The sequence below is a fragment of the Pseudopodoces humilis genome, chromosome 9 (genome assembly GCF_049639895.1).
Source record: "Pseudopodoces humilis isolate 2021_Gansu_Grassland_sample_001 chromosome 9, ASM4963989v1, whole genome shotgun sequence".
Classification (NCBI taxonomy): domain Eukaryota; kingdom Metazoa; phylum Chordata; class Aves; order Passeriformes; family Paridae; genus Pseudopodoces; species Pseudopodoces humilis.
Window position 1 is genome coordinate 11,577,553 of NC_142208.1, and position 21,019 is coordinate 11,598,571.

Here is a 21,019-nt window from a genome sequence, read left to right on the forward strand (position 1 = left end):
TTCTGCACCCTCTCACTCCTGGCCAAATATTTCAAGCTTCCTTTCACATTGATTCCCACCACTGATCACATTTTTTACAAAGCTATTTCAACATACAGAGTCAGTGGGAAGCCCATCAAACTACCAAAAGCAAGTAGTTCTCTCACAACACTCTGTGATGGTAACAAATGCTGAATAGATGGCAATAGTGCCTGAAATTGCTCCTGCATGTTCCCTCCGCAGCAGCAACCAGAGGAAAGAGGCAGGAATTGCACTTGCTGTTGGGAGCAGATCTGACTGGAGGGTTCTTAGGAGTGAAGGCAAGTTAAGAGTGAAGGTTTGTCCTTTGGTGTTGTCCAGAGTATGAACTGTAAGAAGGAGACAATCTGTTTTTCAGCAATTTTATCTCATGAATCAGCAACCAAGAGCAAGCCAATGCACATTTAGCAACATTTGCTATTTGCCACAAAATATCAAAACACACACTGTAGCCAAACATTTTAAAGAACCAAAGTACTCTCACACCAGAAAGAACTTTTTATGTTACAAGAAAAAAAGCATGTGTTTCTTAGCTTTACTACAGAAATACAGAGACTAACAGCAAGCTGACTGAGTTTCTTCTCTATACATCTAATTCAAGGAGTATCAGTTTTGCTTTGGAAGACAGGGAAAGAACACTCAAGGACAACCACCATTCCAGAAACAAGCCCCACACTTTTGGAAGAGGAGTTTACCAAGCCAGCCAGGAACAGTAAAAAAAACAAAACAAAAGAAAAGGCATTTTTTTGAATGCAAATATGATCAGTCCTGTTCTTTACTACTGTAGCTCAAACTGTGGATGAAGATTTTTTTTTTCCCTGTATCATTTGAAGAATTCAATGATTCTTTGTGTTGCTATTTGTGGCAGAGAAGATTTCATACCTTCAGTTTCATATCTACATGACAGAAATCTTGCAGGGACTGCTAACAGCACCACAATATGGGAGTACTCAAAAGGCAAATAAGATCAGCTTCAAAGGCACTTATCTCTCCTAGCTCTGTAACTTTTTATACTCCCTGGCCTGCAACAAGGCTGCACTTCTTCCCACAGATCATCTGTGACCAAATGATAGGGCTGCAGCCTGTCCTCCCTGGGAAAAGGGGAAAAGCAAAAGGGGAAAGGAACTCCACAAAAAGTGGTGTTTATTTCAGTGTTCAATAATCTAATAAGATTATTTTATTGCTAAATATTACTACAGCTGTCATTATGTTTGTCTCAAGTTATATTTCTGAGGGACTATGGGAATAAGAATTTATTTTTGGTAGCTATTGCTTCTCTATTCCTTGCCTATTGTTGAGATCATAATCAGTATTTCACATGTAAAACCACTCATGTACAACTAATTAATCCAAGTAGGATTATAGCAATCACTGTGCTGTTTTTAAATTATGCAATTATGTATATATATACACACACAAAAAAAAATCAATATCTCTAGAGTCTTAACAAAGCAATTAAACTTCAACAGCAGCCCATCACACACAATGCACTGACTCTATTCAATGGCCTGCTCAGACTTTGGATAAATAGTAAAGCTGGGATCAAGACATTCCTTTTGTTTTCTTCTGCAGGTGATGAGCAATGAAAAAGCAAAATTGCTGAATGACCAAAGAAAATACTATTCTGCACATGTTAAAAACAAAATCAAAATAAACAAAAAAACCAAACAAATATACTAGAAACCAAAAGGGCACAAAACCCAAACCCAGTCCAAGGAGATCAAAAGCCATCTTGATAAGCTAATCAATTTTACCTTTACAGATCATCATTAGTACAGCACTCAGAAAGGTTAACAGCTGATTAAAAACGGAAAACTCATAATTATCAAATAAACTTTTCTAAAACAGAATAAAAAACAATTTCCAGCAAGAATAACATTTAAATGAACAGAGGCAGAAGAGATGGCAAGCCTGTCCAAATGAAGAATGCTTCTTTAATAAGATGAATTAAAAAAAAATAAAAAAAGAGAAGAGACATTTAACTATGTAGTTACCACAAAACCTTTATCACACAATGAAATACATCTAGGACCGAATATATGAAAAAGGTATGTTCAGAAGTGATTAGGTGTGAATTAAAGCAATGCTCCAAAAGGTCACAGAATATGAATTTGCACTCCAAAAGGCCAAGCTTGTTTTTAATAGCAAGCAGAGAATTCCTGTCTTTACACAGAGTATTTTAAGTAGTAGCTCTGCAAGTTCAGCAAGTTTCTGTTGGCTACCCTACCTTGAACATTTCTCAAAGGACCTTCCCAGAACTGAGAATAACACACAGTGATATTTTTACTATTATTATTTCCAGAGCAGCATGAATAATAATATATTTTTTTCCCTTAACACTGCAAAATAAATTCACAGCCTAGTAAGCTTCCCTGTGATTCTCTGCTCTCCAGAAATTGGTGTAATGTTATAAAATCTCTGCTCACAAGTCATCACACATGTTATTACTGGTTCTGTTTGTTATCCTTGCATAGGCAAATGCTGATCAACAGAACAGGTTGTCTGATTAAAGCACAGGAGCAGCCCCATTTATTCTAGGCTGAGAGCACTTAGGTGATCTTTAGTCTATGACATCTCACAAAAGATCTGACCGACTTCCCCTTGATATCAATAGAAATCTCCTTTTCAGCTTCAGAAGGAGATCAAGTCCAGGAAAGCCAAATCCAAACCCAAGAGACAAAAGTTCAGAATAACTCCCCAATACTTCTGAATTAGCTGCTTCACTTTTAGGCTTTGTTGTATGCAGCTCTGGAAACAAGAGGCCTTGTCTCCTTGGCTGACAGAGGATCCCTAAAGATACAAGTTCTATATTATAAATTTTACTTGTCTTGATCTGGGACAAGTTCTTTCATAACAGGTTCATGAGGTGCCAGGAAGAAAGCTGATAGCAACTGTCTAAAAAAACAATTCTAAAATAGAGTTGACATTAAATGACACAAATTAATTATTTCTACAAATGTAACCTAAACAATTTGCTTCTAGAGAATATCTTGATGTTTTTAGTAGAACTAATGCAGTCAGAGGGTCTATTATCCTAATTTGTAGTCCTAAAATCAATGAACACTGGCATTTTCCAGGGCTAAAAAGTGCAGGTGAGCATCACAAGAGGGGACAGGAGGACCAACAACAGCTCATGAAACAGGATATTGTGGATGGGTGTAAAAAGACTCACAGGATTTTACTCTTTTCAATGCTGTCAGTTGAATTTGTGATAACAGTCACAAGAGATGTAGCAGATTTCCTGGAAGCACATTCCTGCAACTCCTTGCTTTATTGCTAAGCTTGGGAATAATCTCTTCAATGTGAATGAAACAACAAATGTTAAGTGGCTATATGCATTCCTTATAAATATGACTAGAGAAAGGAGACAGAATGCAGAAATATGGGTTTTGCACAGATGATGCAAATACGGAAAAGGACTAAACTCCTGGATTATGACATTTTGAGTTATAACCCTATTTTACTCTACTTTCCATGTCTACTTAGGCCTCAGAAACACAAATATATTAGCATAATTTTTTGCTGTTAGCCATTTTTGCCAAGGCACTCGGACTTTGAGCGATGGTTGTTCAGGTGAGAAATTGCAGACATGCTTCTTCCAGGAGCTGGTGAGCAGGCTGAAGGGTGTATCTGCAACAGGGCAGCTCAGCATGGGAGTCAGTATGTTGGGGCAAAGCCAGCAGAAGCTGTCCTGGAAACCAACTTTGTTGGAGCTTGTGTGCAAAAGTCACAGCAAATTTAGCATAATAGTGTTGTCCATGATGTAAATCTGAAATTCAGTTAGCTGTAAACATTTGATGTTTGTTCAGCTAATTAATCCTCTAATAGCTGCAGTATTCAGATGAGAAGCTCATGAGAATAGATATGTAATTAGTTTTCCAAAATTCCGTTTGTGCCAATTCCATAAGACTGTTTTGCAACCAGCAAAGAGCATAGAAGGGAAGATCCTAGATGACTGGAGAAAGATGAGCAGAGAATTTTCCTTGGTAGTAGCAGGAGGGATTCGCTGTTACTTCCAGGGATGCCCACTGCAATGCTCAGGAGGACACAGGAAGGGAAACTATTTATTTATAAACACTTAGAGCACAATAAAGCCATGAGAAAGAGCTAATATGAGCTTGCTGAGGGCAGATCATGTCAAAGCAGTCCAACTCCCTTCCTTGACAGGATAACTGGCCCAGCAATGAAGATACAGCAGTAGCAGTGACACATCTAAAGTACCTTCAAGCCATTTGGTTTGCCACAGAGGACATTCTCAAAGGGACTCTGGGACAGCTTCCCCCGCAGGGGAACTGTGTAAGCAGGACCACAATCAGCTGAAGAATCACAATGGAGCCACAGTGACCCTGCGTCAGCCAGCTGTCTCCAGTGGGGTTATACAGTGTCAACACTGCATTCTGCCCAGTCTATTCAGTAGTTTAACAGCATCAAAAATTGCATAAATTATGAATATAATATAATATAATACAATATAATATAAATTATACTTATAGTATAAATTATTTATATTATAATATAAAGTATTTCTATTCTATTCTATTAATATTATATATATATATATATGTACACATATAGTATACATAATTTACACAAGAATTTTAAGAATATTACTACAGCAGGAGATGTACTTGGGAAGACATAATTTAAATTCAAACTGGCAGTTCCTGGCAAACTAGAACTTAAAAACAACAGGACAAAGTTCAAGTTAGACACATTCAAGGTGAGCCCAGAGAACTGCTAACAAATCCACTCACTCAAGGAGAGGAACTCAGTAAGCAGGAGGTGCAGCAGATCACAGTATGGGCCAACAATGGAACTCAGTGTGATTGTTAAAACAAGATTTTAAGAGATGAAAGGAATTCTGTGTGCAAGCAGTAGTGGTAACTAATCCACTCTTTTTAATGCTAGTGTCTCTCAGCTGGAAAACACTACCCAAATTTGAGCTTCAAACTATGAAACACATGCAGCATGCAGAGAAAAGCAAGAGAGATGAAGAATATCAGAAAATATCCCACCAAGAGACTGGATTGGTTTGCAACACACACAAACAACTCTTTTATTGAAACTTTTCAAGGGCCGCTTCAAATCCATGAATACTGTGCACCTTATCTTGGGTGGATTTCAGGTGATACCTCAGGTCACTTCTAGGCCCCATTCCTATGGTGATTTTTCCAAAATATTTCCAACAAGTCAAGCCAAACTCCAGCACTGCTTCCATTGTATAAAATAGATGTAAAAGAAGAAAAGGCTTAGACTTGCAAAAATAACAACTGAATTGCATAATCTCTATAATTCAAAAGTAAAAAAATGAACTACTTAATCTATACCTAATCTAAAATTCAACTTTGTAACATTCTTCTCAAGAGGAAGAAGAATGAAGTCAAAGAACTTAAGAAAGAAATCACTCCTAGTGTCCCTACATGCTACAGCAATCAGAGAAATTAAAGAAGATGAGAAAGGAATGCTAGTTTTAATTCAGATTTAACATCCAGTAATTGAGGGAAAACTCCTTTTACACTTGCAGAAAAAAATGAAATAATAATAATATCTGCCTTCCAAATCAACCAAGATGTATAGTATCCCATAATTATAATGAAGGACTTAAGAAGATTAAAAATAAAACCTTAAAAAATATTTTGACACTCTGGCACTGACCTCAGCAGAAGGAATTGCATTAGGCTTGTTAAACACCTGTTAAATCAGGCTTTCCACAGGAGACCACGTGCCTACATTAACTATCTGTAAGAAACTGAAACTCACTTTCACAGTGATATGATTAATTACATATAAGCTTTAAGATACAATTTAAAATGAAATTTCTTTTCAGTGAAAGCTAAGGAGATGCTTGAAATGACTTTGCTTATAGAAACTATTCATTTCTTCTACTGTAAAACTGTGTGAAAAAGAGTTTTCCCCCATGTATCTACAAAGGAATGATGAAAGGTCAAAGAGAGACAATATTGCTATGGGTTTCTTTGGAGGTTTTGTACCAATAAATGAGCTTAGTGGGTCACAGCACTGGATGCCATAAGGGTTGGATGATTTGCCTGGCTTTGCCATTAATTCAGCTCAGAACAGCATCAGACAAAAGTCACTGAACAGAGTACCCATTCCTTTCTTTGAAAAACAAATTTAGTGGCACTCCTTATGTTTTCTGAATACTTCCTTATCTGTGAAGGAAAAGCACTATTTTTAATTACCTTATTTTAAGCAATTCAACATCCCCTAGCCAACAAACTCAGCTGCTCAAAAATAATCAAATAAAGTCCAGTTCCCCCAGGAAAGATGAATTTATTACTGTTTGTAGCATGCTTTACATGTTTTAGAGTCCTGAGAAAAAAAGATGGCTAAAAATGGCAAGTGTTGATTTCAGGAATAAAACATTTACACAAAGCCTTTGCTTTAGCACTTAGGAGCAAAAGGGAATGCCTGCAAATGAAAGGATTGGTAAAGTCCCTGATGATATGACTGAAGGGTGGGGTAAAAGTTGTCTAAATCTGTGTGAGCAGGGCCAGGTGTCTCTTAGCCAGTTGGGTGTTGGCAGGTGCCACCTGCAAGGCAGAGGTGTAAGAAGGAGATGGCACCTGGCCTGCACCATCTGTCCCACCGTGGCCTCAGCAGCAGAGCAGAGATCTTCAAGTGCTCTCAGACTGGACCTATATCATCTTGTAGGGCACTGGGCCTTGTTTCCAGCCAGTGTGATGGTTTTAATGGAATTAAGAATTAATTCAGCTGAGAATCTCATATATTCTCCATCTTGAACCTCAAAATAAAATGTGACTAATGGTGACTATGAAGTTTGTTGTTGAAAGTTGGCCTTTAAATATGCTTTAGGCTTGATACATTCCAGGAACTACAGCAGTAGCCAGAACTACATTATATACTTGGTACACCAGCTCATGCATCAATAAATCAGTTGGACAATGCACTTTTGGTGGCCAGGTCATTGTGACCATCAAAATCATATTTTATTTCAGCTAAATCAGGTTTTATTTCAGCTAAATCAGGTTTTATTTTAGCTAAAGACTGAAACTGGTTTTCGGAAGCAGTATGAGCAGTTCCAACTCAGAATATTCTGTCATTCTGTAAAGAACACACACACCTCTGTCATAAACCAACACAGGGACTGGCAAAAATAGATGCCTAAAATTAACCTAATGGGAGAGAAATGGTATTTCTCACCTGTACTGTTGATCAGTTCAGCATGTATTTACTCATGTCACACCTATGCACTCATGAGTGTATGACAGTGGATATCATGCTTTGCTAAACAAGCTCAGTGACACCTACCAGGGTGTCTGATCAACTCTGGACTTCACCAAGTCTGTCAGATAGAGGCTGGTTCCCTTGAGATCAATATAAAACAGAGGGATGGAAGGTCAGGAAGGACATTTCTGCATGAAGGCACCACACAGGGCTGCAGAGAACACACCAGCACCCAACCATGCCCTGGGGTGCCTTTTCCTTGTGTTGCTGCTCTTGGGAAAATCATTCCTGGGTACCCATGTGCTCATCATGCTTGACTTGCACCTCAGATGTAATTAGCAACAGGGAAAAAATGTCAAAAAAGAAGGGGAAAAAAAAAAAGGCAAAAAACCCATCCAAAAACCAAACTAACAACCCAACCAAGCAACTGAAAAAACCCAAGATATCACCTTGCATAGTGGGAAAACCTAAAAGCAAAGATCTACTAGCAAGTGCTGGTGACAGATGCATAAAGTAGTTACTAAAACAGAGGAGGAACTTGGAAGCACAGGTCTTAATAATTTTCAGTATGAAATAGTGATTTTCTTTTATTTTTTTCCTGTGTCTCTTTGGGAGGATGACTGTCTCATTTCTGTAATTACCAAAGGTGTCTTTCTTGGTCTTGTTTTTCTCATCACAGAAAGAGTGTAGTCTTAATAAGTTTTTCTAAGAAACACAAATATACACTGGCAGTTTTTCAAACTGTAAACTGGAATGAAACATTTCTGTTGTGAGGAAATCTCAGCACCAAATCATAATCTACCCTGTCTCACTGGTGTGAGAAAAGGAGGGTTGAGTGATGCAGAGTTATTCAAAGGAAAGGTTACTGTTGATTTTCAGGGTTTTTTTAGATAACTTTCCTAAATTATTTCATTTAATCTGTCAATAAAATCCCTAAGTTGTTTATAGTAGCTTGTGACAGTATCCATTACATTGTGGACAAAATTGGAAAAAAATTCATGAAAATAAGTTAAAAGCAAGCTGTTGATTAAAACAAAAGAATTAATAGGAATTGGTAACCTTTCAAAACCTTGAATCAACAACACATTAGCAATGAGGTCACAACATGTGACATAGCGCCCATAAACTGCAGGTTATGATCGGCACAGCATTAATTTCCAGTACTTTTCCCTCTCTTTTATCCACCCTGATCTGGGGTGGAAGATGGTAGAACATGGAATTTCTAATCCTCTCTAGTTTTTCGCCTTGTGTGATATTTTGCTACCAAAATGATAGAGCACAGCCTAATATACTCATGTTTGAAATAAATAAATAGATAAATTTACCACAATGCCATGTGGCAAACTAAATCCAAAGAAGGAGACACTTAGCAAAGAAAACATTCAGAAACAAATTATAAGAGGCGGGGAGTGCTTCTACCCTGATTACAGGACAAAGAAATGCCAAAGTGTACACACATACAATTTGTACTCAAACAAATTCTCAATAAAGGAAGGATATCATAAAAAAAATCAACCCTTTAAAATTTTGATGCTTCACACCTTGCCTTTTTTAATGCCATCTTATCCTGATGTATGAGAATTGTGTTGTCTCCTGTACACGGCACATAGCCACAAGGTATGAATCCACTGGCTGAGCTGAGGTTTTCTTTAGTGTGCAGAATGGCAACCAAATTGTGACAGTTTTTTTCCCCCAATCTCATTTGTCACAGCAACCATTACTTACTCTTTCAAGTCAATCTTCCATAGAGTAGCCCTTTGTATCTACCAGGAAAACAACATGTCACTGAGACAACACCACCATGATTCATGCTAGAAGCAGAGTTCACTGTCTGCTGGCCCTCAGCTCAGATCCTGAAGTGTCCACTCTTATTTTCTACATTTCTAGCCTACATTACCATAAAAGCAATATTTTATTAGTAAAGAATTTCAAACTCTTAATGTATGTGTGGCTTTCTATGGCTTCATAATGTGTGCAAAATTCAAGCTTTTCTTCCCGTCCTTTTCACTTCAAACCAATGAAACACATCCTGGCTGCAACACCAGCCCCTCTTCTTTCTAGAAGTATTCTTGCACCCTTTTTGATAATGTCTTTCTTCTTGGAATAAGGACTGCTTCTCAAACCTGTTCACATTCTTCTACACTATCAATTTCAAACACCTTTTATAACAATTTTCATATAGTGACTTGTCAAAAACCATTTTGAGATCAAAGAGTTTTGAGTTGTCTGTAAACAACAAAAATGCTGAACATTTATGTGGGAAATTTTGGGTGCTTTCCAACCTGGAATTTTTTTTTTTAGTTGTTGGGTATTTCCTTTCAAAATTAGGGGCAGTTGCTTTTTCCACAGCTTCTGCTTTGGTCACATGAGGTGGCTGCCTGTGGCATCACGCTCTTCGGAGGATCCTCATTCTGTTCTGGGACACGTGCTGAGGGACACCAGAGAACACAGAGAACAGCTGAAAGCACCAACTCATACACAGAGCTTTCACTGAACAGCCAAGCTATAGAGAACCACCTGAATATAAATAAAGCAAAACACAGCCCTCAAACATGAGAAAACTGCCAACTCTTCTCCATGACATGCAACTTTTCAGTTTTCAGTAAGAGACAAATAATGGATCATCATTAATGCAAGTATCAAGCAATTCACCAGATGACAGTGTTTCTTAGAAGAAATTACTGTTCCTTTGTGATGTGACCACACATATTTGTGTTTAGAAAGATAATTAAAAGTGGATATAGGGCCCAGGAATGGAGATAAGCCAAGGAAAACCTGGCTTAAAACTTTCCAACATTGAGCCCATGCCGAGTAATCTGCTTAACCAAGGAAAATTCCAGTAAATAGCCTATTTCCTGAAAAGTATACAGCAGTTCTACAGCCAGAATTTCCCCTTCTGACTTGCAAATTTGAAACACTTTTCAACAAAAAAGTGACAAAAAAAAAAGGAGCAGACTTAGTGCAAGTAATTTGAGCTCATTATTCAGCATCACCAAGAGTTCTACATAATGAAACAACAGTAAGGCATAGAATAGCCCTGCCAAATAGTTGCCATTTTCCAGTTTTTAATACTGAAATAAAAGTGCTCATGGTTGGAGGTGACAGGTCATGGATGGAGATGATTAAGAAAAGACAACTATATTTTCCATCTTCCACTTCCATGCTTCAGAAAAATAAGAATCAAAGGCAGTATAGCCATGTATCAAACCAGAAATAAGGGATATAAAATACAGTTCACAAAAGAATCTGCAGCAGAGCCATCAAATGGACTTGGTCCCAGCTTGTGTCTTCAGACACTCCTAAGATTATATTGTTTTAATCAGATTTGTAGTGATGTAACACAGCTAAACTGCCAAGAGTGCATGCCTGCCATACCATTCCATAATTATTATGGGTAGCAAAATGTTGCATTTCTTTGTAAAGAACCAGCATTCTGCTGTGATCTCTTACACCTGAAAAACAGCGCCTGTAGTCTTTGCAGAGCTGCCAACATGGGAAAAACTCAGGTGACCAAAACATTTACCGCCACCCTGCAAGGTTTCTACAAATGGCCGTGCTTAGCTCCTGCCTGATGAGTCCTGGCAGAGATAGGATCATAACAGGATGTGGTCAAAGGTCTGCAGCTTTATTTTACATGTAGTACTTCTGAGAAGCATTAAAAACTATAGTGTAATAGAGACATTTAATACCATCTAGATCAGCATGACGAGAATATCTGCAACAAATTGCAGAAAAAGCAAAGGAAATCATTTAATCCACAGTGCCTGCTTAACAACAAAAGAAAAGAGGTCACAGGGAAACCACTGTAAAACAAAACATTTTATTTCTCTCTGTGTCTCTCCATGCTTTTTAAAAATTGAGTACATAATTGCACAGGTGCCACAGGGAGGAACAAGTGTTTGAAGTCTGAGAGCAGCTTTTTGCATGAAACAAGCTCAGGTTAAAACACAACATCCCAGGGTCACTTTCCAAAGCACCATCCAAAAAAAGCAGGACCACTCTATGTGCATATAAATTAACCATGGAAGAGAGTACTGCCCAGTATATTTTGTCCATTTTTAAAGGGTCTAAATGCTGCAATTAGCTCTACAACCCAAGTCCCACCCTGTGGTGTAAAGCCCTGGGCTAATGCTCTGTACTTCCATAAGTCACTGAGTGCCTCTGACAGCATCAGCCTGCAGGACCCAAAGCAGCACAGCCAGATTCACCTGCACCACAGGGATGATGTGCTCTTACACACTTGTAAGGAATTACCAATTTTCACTTCCTCTGCTAGACATTAACATATCCCTGGTCATAGTACCAGGGATAGCCAAAAGGAAAGTTATTGCCATTTTAAAGGAAAATATTAAGATTGTATCAGTCATAATCTACATGTTTTCCTGACACATTCCCACATTTAACATGTTTTCAAAGTTTAAGTGACAAACATAATCAAATCTGTCTTCCATTCTACTGTCATTGTCAGGAATGAAAAAAAAAAATTCCCTTTTTTTTCAAGTAGGGAGGATGATTTAAAGCATTTTCACTTTCTCACCAGCACTCATCTAAACTAGTTGCATTGAGCAATCAAAGACAGTCTTCAGAAAGCCACAAATCAGACATCATGAAATTATATTCTGGGTCTTTTTCTAGAGTGCTTCCTCTTTCCTACTTAAAATAAAACTGAAAGGGAAGACAGCTTTATTCACCCAAGAACTATTTCCTCAAAATTTTCACTACTTGCTAAATTATTTTAAATAAAAAAATAAAAATTCCCACATATCCAAAAACCATGACTCTTCTTTTTCACCTTTGTTTTAACTATTCCAAGTGTATATTAAAAGTTTAAACATGAAATAATGTTTGGTTCCCACAAGCCTTGCAAATCCCCTTCTAGAGTAGTAGTATTAATAATCACCTTTCCAAGGCCAGATTACTGCCCATCTTGTACTTTCTTCCTTGTGACAAGCATCTGCTCCCTTTTGGTAAAAAAAAAGCAATTAAAATCCTGTAAGAGTTCCCTGTTCTAGGTCAGAATCAATGGCACTGACAAATGATAGTAACAAACCAATGCCAAGCAAGAGACACCAAGATAATTTTAGCATTATAATGAAGTGCAAGTCAAAATATAGCCACTATGCAGATACAAAAAAAAGAAAAAGAAATTAAATCCATATTCATATGTTGCAGCAGCCTTGCCAGAGCTTAGAGATAATGCACAGCAGAACTAAACTGCAGTAGTAACATTCAGAAATCAACTCTGCTGCTAAACACTTGGAGCCAACCTTTACATATCAAAAATGGAGGCAAAACAAATGACTCCTTCCAAAGTCGATGACTTCCAATGGCAAAATAAGTCTGTGTCTGTGTTTACAAAATTAGAAGTATGAATTACAATCCTATCATGTAGGACTCTTTTGTTCAACAGCACTCTTACAGCTTTCTAGGGAAGTATAGTGCTTCTAATTTGAAGCCTGCAGCATGGGGTTTTTACATAAAGAAAAAACAAAAACCACTTGAGCTCACCAATAAACAGCTCTCAAATAGTGAAAAAATATTTTTGGGACATCATTAGTATTATCATAATATATTTACAAGGAAGATGCAGAAGAGACATAAGTGCTATATCCTCTAATACCAAGTTTTGAAAAAATATCCTCAAATTCTGCCATTTCTATGAGATTGTATTGTGGTTTTTTTCTCTTCTCCACATCATTGCATACAAGTAACTGGGTGAATGATGAAAAAACCCCAAGAGAACTTTTTAACTCCCACGGTAGTTTCCCACTTCTCCAAAAATAAACATACCATTATGTTTTTACACTTGCTATAGGTTCCACTACACAACATTCCGAGAGGGGTGGGGGTTTCCACTCTTCAGACATTCTGCAGTGTCTGTGCTAGCAGGAAGCTGCTCTCTTTACAAAAAAGGGGAAGCTGCCTGTCTGCAGTGCTCTGAAGTCACAGCCCACTTTAACCCTCTACGGGCACATCCACCTTCCCCCAAGTCTGATATATCCACAAAGCTGAACAAGGAAAGAGAGTAAAAGTTGGTTACCTAACACAACCCAGCAACTCAAAGCACATCTTTCTAGTGTTGGAAGTTAAGACAAACTTTGCCTTAGAATGCTTTTGGCATTTAAAGAGCATTTAAAGAACACACACTACTGGAAAAAAGCCAGTCTTGAGTAGAAGCTACATAAACGTAGAGGCCTCCTGGTAAACATGTTTACTCACAGCCAAAACTAAGCACAGTTGTCTGCTCTGATGCTTTAGGTGCTCTGATGCCATCTGCTCTGATGGCATCTGCAGCAGAGCTTGGAAGGCCTGCCAGAAGATTCCTTAATATTTCCAGAGAAGTCATGTTCATCCTGATAACAGTTGGAGAAGCTCCTGAATCAGGAACACATATACTGTTTAAAAAGAACCACAGACAAACACAAAACTAGAAAAAGCCCAACATTTTCACTCCAGTTCCAGCAGGAAGTGGAGCAGCATTTCTTCAATTATACTCTTAACATGTAAAAATCTTGCATCACATGAAAGTAACAGAAAAATGTACAGGCAACTCAAAAACGCATTTTTGATTTCTTGCTTACTTTGTATCTTTCCTTCTGTTTTGATGATGAAAATCAAAGAAAAAAGATTTTGCTTTGAAAACTTTTATTTTGAATTAAAATTAACTCAGAGCTTAATTAAGAATACAGAGACCTTAAAGGTTATTTAAAAGTTGGTTTAAGCTAAGAGTTTGATCAAGTACTAACTGAAAACAAAATTAATTGATAAGATTGAAACACTCCGGATAATTCAGACTTGAAGGTACAAGCATATGAAGATTAGTCCTTAATTCCTTATGGCCATAAAGCCATTATCATTCTCATAGCTGACACCTACCCCATTTGGTGTAAATATTTATACATTCAGTCACATATTATGCTTTTGGGCAAATAAGTATTATTTTTCAGCCTGATTTTCAAGGGAAATGAGTTTTGTGTGCTTATTCTGCTTGTCTGTCAAGTTCCCTCTATATTTAATTCCAGCAAGTAATTCAAATTTGCAAAACGGAGATGTCTCAGTGCTAAAGAAATATCTGCTCAGAGAAGAGCAGCTCAGGTTAGTGCCATGGCTGAAGTCAAAGAGCTTCAGATGTAACACCCCCATGAGGCTGGTGCCAGCCAGCTCTGGTTTAACTTCATATTTAGAAAAAAAAAGAGAAAAAAAAAGCCTTGAAATGACAAACTGCACCCAAATCAGCAGTATTAATCACAACATAAAGCTCAGCTTAGTAATTCAGCAACAGTGAATTTCCTGTAGAAAGAAAAGGAAAAAAATGCAGAAAAAAAAATGCAGATCCTACAGAAAACCTACAAGACGGTTTTCAAGTTGTTCTGTGGTGAATAATCTCTGTATTTACAACTGCAGTGTGCCTCTGAGTATTTCAAACCTGGATTCTCTTCAATCCATTTTACCTTAGGTGTCAACAGAATAGCTGCCAGTTTTTCCCTATTCTTTATTTTTATGTCACATTTAAACATATATAGTTAAGGATGTATCCATCATCCTGATGAGATATGATTGTGGTGGCACTTTTCTTTATGCTGTGATAATACTTTCCAAGAAGGAGGAAAAAAAAAAAAAGATTTCATATTCTTCTAGGATCATAACTGTACTAAGGAATAAAATTCCCAATTCCAAGTTTTTTGTGAAACAATTTAATGGCTAATCAATTTAGCAATATAAATATTGGTATTTTACTAGAAATAACTTCTTAATGACAATTTAAAAGCTGCTGTCACTGGTGGATTTGGGGGGGATTTAACCCTTCCAATCTTTCTTATTGCCTCTTTGCCCCTAGTTTTTAAAATTCTGCCTTTTTCCCTTTTTTGTATATTATAATTTGTCCTATTTCCTTCTCATGATACTCCCCTCTCTGAAAATATGTATGTCAAATTTTATTCTGATGCTACAATGCATTTTCAGTGCAAATTAGCAGTGTGTTCTAATAGTAATCCATTGCACCCCTCATTTTAAGGGGAAGGAGGCAAGACACATGACAAAAATCATAGAGTGAAATAGCTGGAAGTCCACCCACTGGGACAGGCTGGATGGCAGAACCACTGTGCAAAGCTGCTGTAAAGAAATGCAAAGTAAGTATTATTTTACTTTATACGAGTCTTACATAAAAGGTTTTCTTTAATTTTAAAGCACCGGTGCAGGATAATTTATAGTTAGAGATTTATATTGTTCAGAAATCACATTGGGCAGTCTTAGACTTGAATAAAATTTGGTTCAGACATCAGAGAGCAGAAGAATGCCTCTGGGAACTATTGAAGCCAAACTGTGCACTAGGAAATGCCAGCAAGCACTCTGAAATAACAGTTCATTGCAAAATTCCACATTGTTGATATTTGCTTTCAAAACACACTCTCCTGTCCCCCCATCCTTCCTTTCTGTCACTTCAGACAAATCTCTGATTATGGGACTCGTTCTGTGCTCCTCAGCTGTCCACTTCTCAAATCTCATCTAAACACACACCTCACTTGGTAAAGCCAAACCATTCTTATCCATCACTAGTGTCCATTGCAGAAACCTCCTCCTCTGCAAGCCTAAATTAAGTGTATCTCACTAACCTCTTCCAAAAGCATCCTACTAGCATAAGATCGCATCCCTATCTTACCTTCCCCTCCTGTTCCTTCACATTTCCTGTATAGAAATGTCAGTTCCATTTCCATAAAATTATGTCACTGTCTTTTGCCGTCACCTCTGCTTTCTTCCTCATTCTTTACCAACTGCTCTGTTTCCCCAGTATACTTATTTCTTCATCCTTATTAAAATTTCTTTAATATTTAATAAGATATTTTGTGAATATCTTTACACCAAACAAAACTCACCTCACCCCCTAACCTGAAGTCTTCAGTAACTACAAACTAAATTACCTACACAGGATATTCCTTTCACTATTGACAGATTTGCCTCTGCTTGGAAGATTTTACACTGTAGATATACATGGAATAGAGAGAATTTCTCACTTCTTATTATTACTGATTCAGGTCTCCAAGCAGAATACAGCTGCAGTTCTTTCTGTATGATTTAAGTGAGCTTCTGAAGAATTTCTGGCATGCATTGGACATTACTATGTAAAAAGTCGAGTACAAAGAATTGTCAAAAAAAAATTGATTTCAAAAAAATATAAAGTCAACAAGTTTAATTCCAGACTGCTAGTACTTAGCTGTCAGATTTCCATCGAATACATTGTAAACAGTTTCTAGGTAGCTTTGTAGGAATTTTATATTAAAAAGTAAAACAAAACTGCCGAAATACCCGAATCAACAAATTAAGTCATACTACACCAAAACAGGAATTTTGGAGTAATTTTGGAAGCAATTATGTGAGAAACCAGCCTGTTAGAAACGTCCAAGATCTGCTTCCTTTCCTGCACAACATCTGTGCACAGGTCTTAAGTGGCAAGTGAATTCCTCTAACCCCAAAGGCAGAGGGAAGAGCGGGGCAGCCCTGCTTTCACTGCGCCTGGAGGAAGGCAGGGATGGAAGTTCCCAGTCAGTGCCCAGCACATGACACCTACGTAACGGAGGGCTGAGACTCAGAATTTCCCCTCGTGCAGCACTTTCGGTTTTTCTGGCTATAAATGTCAGGGGAAGCCGGGGCTGCCCTCGCTCCCCGCACGCTGTCCCGGAGCGCGGCCGGAGGAGCGGCGCGGCAGCGCTGGGCTCCGGCGGCAGCACCGGGCCAGGCTCCGGGCTCCCCCAGCTGCCAGGGAACATGGTCCTGCAGAGCCGGGTAAGTCCGAGCAGTGCTGAGGGCTCTTCTGTCCGCTCCACGTCCTGCTGGAGCCACGCACAGCTCCAGGAAAACAGCAGGGACAGAACTGTGCTGGGTATGGGAGAGTTCAGCCGCGCGTGGAGCGGGGATTTAATGTTATGCTACGGAGAAAGCGCGTTTAAAATTGTGATGTGGGTTATAAATTCACTGATATTCTGTGCTTAGGTCACGATTAGGTCACTTGTAATGAGGTGATATCACCCAGAAGGAAGATTACCTGGTGGTAGCTTTATGTAGTCGTGGTGTGGAGAAAAGGGAAAAGGTTAATATTTCGTGTTACTGCGGTTTGTGAACTTTTTGTTTCTCTGGAGGGGAGTAACAGAAGAGGCAGAAACACAGCTTTGAATGAATATTCGCCAAGTGAGATGGTTTCAGTATTGTGTAGGCTGGTTTAAAATGATGCAGGACACTGCATCATAAACACAGAATCAAAGTTCTCTTGCAGGGATGTTTGAATTTGTCTTTTGGAGTCAACCCACCCCAAACTCAGGTGATGCTTTCCAGAACATCAGTAATCAAGTTTCATATTTGCAGCAAAGATGGGTACTCTTTCCCAGATTTCTCTTGGTCCCTCTTTCTCCAAGTTTAGCAGCAATGCTGAAATTTCAAGAGTAACAGTGGGTTTGAATTGCAACATGCACCTTCTGTTACCTTATGCAATATTTTCCATAAGATCAAAAAAATAGGTTTTATTTTCAAAAAATTGCAGAGGGATGTTTTCATTTTAACTTCTGCTACATCAAAAATACTATCATGGTACTTTACAGGGAAATAAAGGTTTCTGCTGCAACAAATAAGATCCAATTCTGGGCTAAGTTTCTCTGGTACATTTAAGCTTTAAGTGGATTGGTAGGGACCTGATGCACATAAGTCGTGCAATCCCTTGAGATACGATTTTCAAATTAACTAATAAGATATTGCGCTGTGTACAGCTTATTTGAAAGAAACACTGAGCAGCAGCAGCAGCACACAGCTACTGTGCCTGGGATTTAAAAGTTGGATTTAGCTGTCATGTCCATAATTCTTAGTGCATTGGTTATGTAAAGGAGTAGGTGAGAGGAGGGTTTAGTTTCATATTAAGGAAAGTAAAAAGGCTCTACAGAATGTAATTGCAGGATTAGCAAAAAATATAAGGCAGCTTCACTCCACTATTTACATATCAGGGCAATTTATGGAAATCCTCATATAGAAAGCTTGAATAATTGAAAATTAAATTGAGAAACAACTTCGTCTTACATTACAGGACAAAACATGTGTTCTCATATTAAAAAATCATATGTATAGAGAAGAAATTGGTAAATTTTCACAAGAAACTTTAAAGATTAGTTCCCCAATGAGGCGGAATAATATTCAAGAACTTCTGTCCAACACTGATAGTTTCTTTGGTAATATCTCTGCAGCTTTCCAGATATTCAAGAGATCTACATGTCACAGGATTTCTATGCATGAGAACATTTTGACAGTAATTGCCATTCATCTTGAGGGAGAAAGTTAAAGAGACAAAGAAAGTCAATGCTTTGAGAATAACTTTTTAGAGAGAGCATCACAGTATGGGGCCAACACTTAAGAACGGAGAAGGCATAAAGGCAACAGATGAGGGGAGTAGTTGAACCTAGCTGGGCAGAGAAAGAGGAATCACAAGAATTAAGGGTAGAAAATTGTTGGTTTTGGTAATATGTATGCCAATCACAGAAAATGGAATTACCAAAAAAAAAATTTTTAGCAAAGCTGCTGTTCCGAAACTACAACACAAAAATTTGAGATTGCACACCAGAATGCATCAGTGAAGTCTACCGAATTACTTACTAAGGGTAAGGAAGTGCTAAGGGAGGAAATCCCAGGAAAAAGTAATCATTGACTTTAGCCTCATGCAAAAGCCACACACTGGGGTACAAATTATATTAATGTATGTGACTGCAAAAAGGAGCAATTAAAATAAAATAAAATACCATTACAGAGAACTGGAGTGAAAGTGCTTTGCTTGGAATACATATAAAGACAGTGACTACTGCCTTCTAATTTGTGAAAACAACTTCAGAACATTCCCACTGAAACAGAACAAGTTACTGTTTCTTAACACAGATGATATATTAGAGGAACTGAAAATATAATGAATGCCTCAATGGCTCATTTGAAATTAAAGTTATTGAAATAGCTATTTAATGCTTTAACTTGTAAGAACCTCCAGTTTCAGCCTTTAGCTGCAATGGTCACGGGCTTAGATTACACTTTGTCACGCAGCCATCCTTGCACCAGCCCTGGCACAACTTCTGTCCTGTCCTAAGGAGACACAGATCAGCCTCACTGTCACATCCCATTGGGGCAAAGCTGATAAAACCTACTGGGATTCCAAGGTGACACATCTTCTTTCATTATCTTTGTCACAATATTGATTAGATTAGGTCTGAAGCCCATCTTTGGCCTGCTACTGACCCATCACATCTCCTGGGAAATTTGGCAGAGTAGGAAACAGAATTGAAAATGACTGGAACAATAGAGATGGCTAAAGCTCATGGGACTCACCCAGATGTGACAAGTACTGATTTTTACTAACTATGCATCCTAATACATTAATCCCAAACTTGACAACTACATATTACATTATCTCCTTCATGGTAGTCAGACTTCAGGAGCTTAATGGCATGAAAATAACCTACCAAAGATTTTAATTTCTTTCACTGGAGTAAATAACAACATGGTCAAAGTGCTGCCTAGCTAATTTTCCCTATCAAAACTTTAAAGAGTAAATAAAGTGCAGTTGGGTTTGCTGTCTGGGCTGCAAACCTTGTATTAATTGTCTCCCGTGGCATGTTTAGTTTTAGATGTTTCATTCATGCAGGACAGCTGAAGATTCAGTTCAGAGAACTGCACAGCTGAGCCATATGGCATCCACCTAATCGTAGCAGTTAATAGCTAAAGACCCCTACACCTGTTCTTATGTTTTCAACAGGCTTTACTTATTGACATGAAATGCCTCTAGTATAATACATGCTCTGTGTTGATACAGGCTTTGCCAGTGACAGATTTGATAGTTCCAAAGGAAAAAAAGGACTACTCTGAATTGCCAAACATATTTTCAGATTTAGACAGAATGAAACTTGGAGATTTCTAATTTTCTTTTTCACCTTTTGCAGTACTAGGTCAGTTTTTCTTTTTTCACATGTAGGCTGCTTTACAAATACCATCAGTAGGCACAGCTGAACTACAAGGAGCCTGAGCAATAAGTTCAGTAAATGTCACTCCTTTTACCTAAAACTTTACCTCCCACATGTAACACCCACTCCCTCTGACAACACCAAACCTGTGGTTTGAATTTTTCTAAGTGATCCCTTCTTCTCCTTATCTTCACACAGCTTTGCAAAACAGGACAATTAAGCAATTAGTATCCCAATAAGTAAAATAAACACTCCTATTTGTAGTAGGGAAGCTGTGGCACATCTGTCCCTCTCAGTAACACCCCTGGCAGAAAATGACACACTGTGATAATCTGGAAACCTCAGGGTCTCATGAAACAAGAGCATCCAAATTTGATTTTTGTGTGCTTTGAAGGATAAAGCAACATGAAGCAGAACAAGAACTGTGTATTTCTTTCCAGTTTAGCATGTCAGGACACTGCATGTAGATGCCTGTTTTATTTCCATGGGAGTAGAAAAAAACATATCAAAAGAAAAGAAAAGACATCCAATACTTTCTTCTATATAAAATGTTATTTCTTAAACATATATATGAAAATACATATTCCAGGTTGCTGCTTTGATCCTTTTCACAATTGCTAAGATTCCTTTAAGTTCTAGAAATCCTCTCACCCTGTTCTTAAACTAGTCATTCTTTTTTTCACTCAGAAAAAAAATTAAGTGTTTCTCTTAATATAATCCCAGATATTTTTATAATAGAAATTTATTGTGTATTACTGACAGATTTGACAAGCAATTAACAATTAGCATTTCCATTAAAAAAGACTTTAAAAATTGAG

At 37.9% G+C, this 21,019-nt stretch overlaps 1 protein-coding gene across 4 annotated transcripts in view; it reads left to right on the plus strand.

The window, feature by feature from the left end:
- The window catches only part of RASGEF1A (RasGEF domain family member 1A), a 154,608-nt gene that overhangs the window by 87,426 nt on the left and 46,163 nt on the right, over positions 1-21,019 (plus strand). For 2 of the 4 annotated variants that reach the window (XM_088059789.1, XM_088059790.1), the window contains exon 2: positions 15,239-15,353. The exons of 1 other annotated variant lie outside the window; for it this stretch is intronic. In XM_088059789.1, coding sequence (XP_087915915.1) covers positions 15,312-15,353 — 42 coding nt within the window. In that variant the 5' untranslated portion in view covers positions 15,239-15,311. Of the gene's footprint in view, positions 1-15,238; positions 15,354-16,876; positions 17,005-21,019 lie in introns of those variants that run through there. One more of the 4 variants, XM_014250463.2, reaches the window with a different exon arrangement.